Below are 8,053 nucleotides of genomic sequence, written 5' to 3' on the forward strand. Positions count from 1 at the left end.
GTCTTTACTTCAGACTCAGCTTAAAAAGCAATATTCAGAGAGGCCTCTAAGACCACCCTCCCTAAATAGCAACCCTACATGGCTCTTTTCTCATACCCTGCTTTATTCTTTATTCAAAGCACTTTTCTCTCACCATCTCACACTTTCATGGGAATGCAAGTGCCATAAAAGCAGAAATTTTATTCTGTTCATTGTTGTATTCATTCCCAGAGCCTAGCACAGAGTAGACACCCAGGTTTTTCTGAAGGTATATTGAAGGTTAGAAGTTTGTGCCAGATGCCTGGAGAGAGACAAATACAAATCAAAGATGGATTCAGACCTTCTGTACACCAATAATTATAGCACAGAATTGGTTCTGATAGTATAAGAGAACTGCAAAGAAAATTCTGGAGTAGTTGAGAGTTTTATTAAATCTAGCCAGCTTCTTAAGAAATGACATTTAAGCTGAGTCTTATTTCAGACTAGGGAAACAGATAGGCAGAGGCTGAGAGGTGAGAAAGTGAAGAAGGGTGGTAGGTACAAGAAAAGGTGAAGTACTCACTTTGGCTAGAACATCTTAGTGAAGAGCTAAGAAACTAGTTAGAAAGGTAGGTTAGATCCAGATCAGTGGAAAGCGTTACAGTCCAAACTGAGTTTGGATTTTATCCCATTGCTCTGTGAAAATTGATTATTTTTCCCCTTCTTAAAAGGCAGTTAAATGTGGCAAGATTGGACCTACATAGGAAGAGAGACTTAAGACTGGAATTTAAATTTTAGCAAGAAATTTAAATTAGAAAAATAACATAAAGGTAGGATCGACAACAAATTGTCAACAGATTAACAAACAAACCAGATACAGAGAACAAGGGAAATGAAAGAAACCAAGATGACTCTTCAGGTTTTGAATTTGTGGGAAGTAAGATGACGTGGTCATTAAATACAGAAATAAGGAACAGGAAGAAGGAGCAGATTTGAGTAAAAATTAGTTTAATTCTGAACATGTTGCTTTGAGGTGCTAGCCTTCAAGTGGAGAAATGTGGTAGGCATTTGGAAAGCTCCTGAGGCCTAAGATTTGGGAATTATTTGCAAAGTCGTTTTTGAAACCCTAAGATTGCAAAGGAAGAGAGTACATGGAGAAAGAACAGAAAATAGCAAAGAGCAAACTCTTAGGAAATATCTCTTAAGAGGATGGGGGAAAAGCCAAAAAAGGAACAAAAACAAGTAGGAGAACCAAGAGAGGACAACACTGGTAAAACCAAGGAAAGATATTTTCAGAAAGAAGTAAAATTCAAACCTGTTTCTTCAAAAAGAGCTCTGTTGTAACCTCAGGAGTGTGATATGTATTTTTTCTATCATCTCATGCATTATTCTGCTATACTGTTTAGGATAGTTACACATAGTAGGTTCTAAATAATTTAGTGTACATTAAGGCAATCATAGGCTCTCTGTTACCTATCTTTAAGGATTAACATTTGGCAGAATGTTACATAGATGTCTGAGGTTCAAGCCCCTGATTGTGCAGTCTAGTGTTCTGAAGACTTGAAAGTAAATTCAATGGGATTAATTTGGGCTTTGCAGGTTTTCTGTCAAGCTGTCTGCCTCATATTTCGTTTGGGATATATTCTTGATCTTATCTGTTGTTTTTTCCTCTTTCATAAATATTATAAGTCTTAACCAGCAATAACTGAAGGATCTCAAAGAAAAACAGTTAATAGGGTTTAGGAATTGCTTGAGTGCGAGTATTTTTATCTTACATTTGAGCTATTTGGCATATCAATTATTTTAAACTGTCTTCAAAGAATATTAATATTTATTACTTTTGTAGGTGCCTTTAGAAATCAAACAGGAAACTAGAATGGCAATAGCTTGCTATAAGTGAAAGAAGACAAATACCAAATAACTGAAGCTGATGTGTTGAAAAGCTAATTTAGAAAGATTTTAGCAGCAGTTTACAAAAAAGTCAGAGGTGGAGAAACTTGGTTAATTTGATGCTGCATTTAATCTAAGATATTAATGGTGACCCTTTAGTATAGCATAAAAAAAGAAAAATCTTTCTTTATTAAGGAGGATTTTTAGATAATAATTGATAATGGTTTGACTTGAAATTTTATTGTCCATTTGTATGACAAGAAGACTTCTGGATACATATATACAAATTATTGGGGCAAGGGAACATAGGCAAGTGTAATCTGTAGCTGGTTTAGTGTATAACAGTATCTAAAGTGTGTATATCCTATTTTGGGTGACAATAGCATTAAAGATAATCTGATCAAAGTACATAGCAAAAAGTAGAGACATCATCTGGTGTGTTAAATTGATACTGTGTGGCATCTTTATAATCAGCATCCATTAAACAGATTGTTAGAACTAAGTTAACTAATTGTTGAAAACCGGTAGTAACATACACACTTAGAGAAAGTTTTATGTGGTTTGGATGTTAGCGTTTCATTTTTGGTAAAGGAAGAGGAATCGCTTGGGTAAAATTTACCTCTTTGAGGTCTGATTTAGTGAAAACATTTGTTAGGTCTGGATAGTTAAATAGCTCTTTTTATTGGGAATTTTAATTTATCTTTAATTGGGATAAATTATATGATAAATATATATTTTTAAAAATGCAAAATAGCTTATGCAAAGCTGGAAGTAATATATTAATATTTTGCTAACATTTTATATCTTTTGCAGTTGAGTGGTTATAGCAGTGTACAAGTTCTAATGCTTATTTATTTGTTGAATTCTCTAATCTGTTATCCTAAAAGGGTAGATTTGGTCATGTTAGTTATGCTTAGTTATTAGGCCTTATTAATTTAAGATTAAAAGCTTTAAATATATGACTGTAAACAATTGTTTCTTATTTACACATAACATCTATTCAAACGGAAGAGATAGGAGTTGACCTGGTGAATGCAACAGTATTTCTTCCATTATATTTGCATCTTTCATATGCTGTTAGAGCAAAACAGTTTCTGAAGATTTTCTCTAAACAAAGAATATTACATCACAGAGTATGTAATATTGTCAACAGCACATTCCTTTCTCTCTTCGTCCCCAGTTCTACAAAAATATATACATATCTTTGAATAATACTGACCAGAAAGTATGTTTGAAGAGGTTCTTTCCACAAATGTATTTTAATGTTCATATTAGACATCTTGAATGGTGAATTTGATGCATTTAAAATAAAAATACATTTATATGTTTGTTTAATTATTGCCATCTCTGATCATTTGTAGGCGAAACCTAACCAAACTATCCCTGATCTTCAGCCACATGCTGGCAGAACTAAAAGGAATCTTTCCAAGTGGACTCTTTCAAGGAGACACATTTCGGATTACTAAAGCAGATGCTGCGGAATTTTGGAGAAAAGCTTTTGGAGAAAAGTAAGTCTCAAAATAATGAATATGAACTATGGAAAACTGAAGCTTATGTTGTGAGCTTTTTGTTTAGTTATTAATGAAATATAACATGGGAAAACTTTGAGAAAAATAATGAATATATATTGTACGAATTTCCTAGCTTTGGTAAAATTAACATTTTTTGCCCTACTCGTTTTTTTTTTAAAGAAATAAAGCTTTGCAGATTCAGTTGAAACTCATGCTCTTTGACTGAATACTCTTTCCTTTCTCTCCCCATCTATTCTCCTGTTAATGGACATTTACATTTCAGATTATTTGCTGCCACAAACAGTGCTACTGTGAACAATATCTTAGTTGTCTTCATATGCAAGAATTTCTCCTTAGTTACATACCTAGGAGTGGAATTGCTGAAGGATTTCACATCTTTTACTTTGCTATAAGTATTGCTTAATTGTTTTCCAAAATGGTTGTACCAGTTTATACTCCTCTAAGTAGGATACAAGAGTTTCAGTAGCTCCATGATTTTGCCAATACTGCTAATGCGAATGGGTGTCATTTTGCTTTATATTCTCTCATGACAAGGCAGGCTGAGCATCTTTTCACATTTATGACCAGTCAAGATTCTTATTCTGACTTACCTGTTCCTATGCCTGACTTATCCATTTCCCTAGTGAGTTGTTTGTCCTTTTCTAATTCTTTGTTTGTTACTTACATTACAGATATTTTCTCCCAGTCTGTGGCTTGTCTTTCCATTCTGTTATGTTGTCTTTTATATATCATATAGGCAGATTTATGAGGCAGGCTTATGTTTTTAAGCGTAAATGTAAATGTTCTTTCATATCCTCTAGAATCTTGGGTCAAAGAACTGAAAAGGTTCTTTTCAGTCAAATATAAAACTTTTCAGTTGAATATACAAATTCTAATGTAAGTCTAACTTTAAAGGCCTTTATTTTTTTAAATCATGTTTTGTACATAAAATAAAGACTAAATAGCAATTTTAAAAACCTAATTGAGGAAGATGAGAATAAGTTTAACTTTATACCTTTAACTACATTAGAAAAAACTTCAAGACATCACTTAATCTCTTATTTTTCAGGCAGGTGAATATGTAATCTTTCTAAAGGTAAAGAGATTGTATTTATTTTAAAGATCTTGAGAAACAGAAATTCCATAATACTTCTTGCTGACCTTATCTGGGGTTTAAAGACTCCTACTTTAAATAATTTCTTCTTCATCTCTATCAGAACTCTGTTCTTCCTGTACCTTAATCCTGTTTCCTCTTGTCTGCCTTGGTAGCATAGGTTCCTTAAAGAACAAGGAATGTTTTTCAAGCTTCAAAAAAATTAGCTTAACCAAGCATGGTTGCTCACACCTGGAGTCGCAGCTGCTTGGGATGCTGAGGTAGGAGGATCTCTTGAGTCCAGGGGTTCGAGGTTGCAGTGAGCTATGATCACACCCGTGAACTGCACTGCACCCTGGACAACACAGCGAGACCCCCATCTAAAAAAAAGCTGGTTTAAATACAAGCTGTTAGATAGTAGAAGTCTGGCCACAGGTCACATTTATTATATAAAAAGGATAATCTCATCTCCCTTTTCCATGCTTCTTTGAAAGAACAAATGTCTGAAGAAAGGTTAGAAAGAGGATAATATGGGACATTCTGCCAAAGAACAGTGGGAAAAGACTTCTATGTTAGTAATTTACTCATTAGAAAGTTAAGAAATATATCCCTTACTCTTTTCTTTATATTCTCAACCAAAATACAGCTCAGCCCTTCTTTAAGTGAATTGAAATTGATATTGAGAGCTTAATGTGACTCTCTTCCTTTTCCTTGGTTATAGCAGTGCCTGGAATTATCTCTCTTATCTCACTTTGTGCCTTCTCTCCACCCCCACCTCAGGACAATTGTCCCTTGGAAGAGCTTTCGACAGGCCCTACATGAAGTACATCCCATCAGTTCTGGGCTAGAGGCCATGGCCCTGAAATCCACTATTGATTTAACCTGCAATGATTATATTTCTGTTTTCGAATTTGACATCTTTACACGACTCTTTCAGGTAGGATACTAAAAAAGTTGACTAAACTGTTTACTGCTACTTTTCTAAAGAGAAAGCTTTTATTTAAAAAAAATACTTGGAGTTTTGTGTATTATAAAAGTATTTTAATTCATTTTAGAAACTATAAGCAAAAAAAGATTAAAACTACCCTATATTATATATATATTAAAAATGACTCTACAACCTGCTTTCTTCTCCTCACTTCTTTCTTTGTCATTGAATATTCTTATTTTGCATCATTTTAATGTTTGTAGACTGGCCAAAAAATTGATATAATATATTGTATCAGTTTTCTGGTATTGGACATTCGTGTATGTTTCCCACTTATTTCTCCTATTGTATGGAAATTCTTCACTGTTAATATTGCAGTATATTGTTGTGTCAAAAAGAAATCATTTTCCTTTCTCTAAAAATAATGCTTTCTCTAATGTGTATGTCAACTTGAATAAACATTTGTTTGGAACTTACTAGCTGCATGCACACGTAGGCCCTGTCCTATTTTTCTGTTTGTTTTTCTGCCTCACTACTGTTAGAGCTGCTTTACAATTTCTAGAATTTCATTTTATATATAGTTAAGTTGCTTTACAATTTCTAGAATTTCATTTTATATAGTTAAGTTTCTCCCTGTAAGTATATATTCTTTTCTTCCTAGCTTTTTAAAGTTTTTATTTCCCAAACATGTTTGTCTTCCCTGAGAGTAACAATATAATTAAGAATTGTGACAATGAATTGAGAATTGGAGTTGGTTTTTCTTTTGTTCTTCATTGCTCTGAGGCTGGTTATATGTCTTGAGCTAAATGGCCTGTGGTTGATCTCTTGTTTCTTTAGCCCTGGTCCTCTTTGCTCAGGAATTGGAACAGCCTTGCTGTAACTCATCCTGGTTACATGGCTTTTCTGACGTATGATGAAGTGAAAGCTCGACTCCAGAAATTCATTCACAAACCTGGCAGGTCAGTACCATGAAGCAACGATGCTTCTTCTCCGGAATTTTATTCTCTTGTGACTTCTTCTGCTATAGAAGAAACATGGTTTCTTATTAGTTTCCCAGTGGCCAGGATTCTGCAATAGGATTGGTGTCTGTTTATTAGAGGAATTGACTTATTCAAACCTTATGATTCGATAAATGCTTTTAAGCCACTTAAGATTGGGTTTATGTGTCCTTTGTTCCTGGTCTGGAGTCATTGAAGAAGTTATTCTTGATGGTCCTTTTGATTTTTATCTCTGTCTTGCCTTCTACCCTAATACCAACGTATCCATTAAACCTTCTGTTTTATCTCTGTTCATAGTTACATCTTCCGGCTGAGCTGTACTCGCCTGGGTCAGTGGGCTATTGGGTATGTTACTGCTGATGGGAACATTCTTCAGACAATCCCTCACAATAAACCTCTTTTCCAAGCACTGATAGATGGCTTCAGGGAAGGCTTGTGAGTACCTACTGCTTATCATTTGCTAGAGTCTCGGAACTCAGGGGCTGTTAAACTTCATCATTAATGATTTTATTCCAGGTTTCTTCTACAGATTAAGGTTCAGGAAACATATTAACAGGTTATTTTGATTTGACCTTCAGGTCTTGTAGGACTTTTGTTTTTATCTGATAGGAATTCTGTGAATGAACTCGTTTTTCTCTACTACTTCAATAGAGAAAATAGGTAAACTTTATTTTTCTCCTTTTCCAAATATTAACTCACTTTCAAGTCTATATTAGATTTTAAAACATTACCAATTGGCAGGAAATTTGACCAGTTATTTAACTAGCCAACACTAGAGTGATAAGATGTTCCTAGTGACAGCAGGCCTCCGTGGCCTTCATCCACTCTCACCCTCACTTCATTTTTGTTCAGCAGCCATTTCTTCAGGCTTTGGACTTTTGTAACCTATGCTAATATTTATGATTAATTCCTTATTTATTCCAGAATTGCTATTCCTTTGGGGATTCAAATTGATTATCAGTTGGTAAGCACTAAAACTATTAACAGTTGACCAAGTAGCAGAAAACTAGCTTTTGTTTTAAAGTGGTTAGGAGAATCCATTTTTCATTATGCATCATCTTCTATAGTAGTAGCATTGGATCTGAAAGAGGTGCTGCCCCTAATGTCAGAGCAGTCTGATGCTACAAACTGCAGGTCTCCCTGGTAGATGATCTCATTGGCTTAACTTATATCTTGTTGCAGTACTTTTAAATTGGCGTCTCTCATTTTATTAAACCTATAAACAAAGGTATTTCAGGTCTTTGGTAAAAAGCAAATGCAGTTTAAATTAAGACTTTATATCTTGAGGCCATCCATTGGTTAAAATAGGGATTGGCAAACTATAGCCCATGGGCCAGCTGTTTTGCTACAGTCTGCAAACCAAGATAGTTTTTCCTGAGGGTTTTTAAAAACAACAACCAGAGAAGAATATGTAACATGGACTTACGTGGCCTACAAAGTCTAAACTATTTACTGTTTCTTCATAGAATAAGTTTGCTAACCCCTTGATTAAAAGATAGAGCCTGGGCCGGGCGCGGTGGCTCACGCCTGTAATCCTAGCTCTCTGGGAGGCCGAGGCGGGCGGATTGTTTGAGCTCGGAGTTCAAAACCAACCTGAGCAAGAGCGAGACCCTGTCTCTACTAAAAATAGAAAGAAATTAATTGAACAACTAAAAATACATAGAAAAAATTAGCC

General features: G+C 34.7%; 1 protein-coding gene across 1 annotated transcript in view; it reads left to right on the forward strand.

Annotated features, from left to right (window-relative positions):
- The first annotated feature begins 3,215 nt into the window (after nt 1-3,215).
- Nucleotides 3,216-8,053, forward strand: part of CBL (Cbl proto-oncogene, E3 ubiquitin protein ligase) — a 32,005-nt gene continuing 27,167 nt past the window's right edge. Inside the window, exons 1-4 of the mRNA XM_012655462.1 lie at nt 3,216-3,356; nt 5,233-5,389; nt 6,218-6,339; nt 6,676-6,813. Coding sequence (XP_012510916.1) covers nt 3,247-3,356; nt 5,233-5,389; nt 6,218-6,339; nt 6,676-6,813 — 527 coding nt within the window. The 5' untranslated portion in view covers nt 3,216-3,246. The remainder of the gene's footprint in view (nt 3,357-5,232; nt 5,390-6,217; nt 6,340-6,675; nt 6,814-8,053) is intronic.

This window comes from Propithecus coquereli, unplaced genomic scaffold (genome assembly GCF_000956105.1).
Source record: "Propithecus coquereli isolate 6110/MARCELLA unplaced genomic scaffold, Pcoq_1.0 Scaffold477, whole genome shotgun sequence".
Lineage (NCBI taxonomy): Eukaryota > Metazoa > Chordata > Mammalia > Primates > Indriidae > Propithecus > Propithecus coquereli.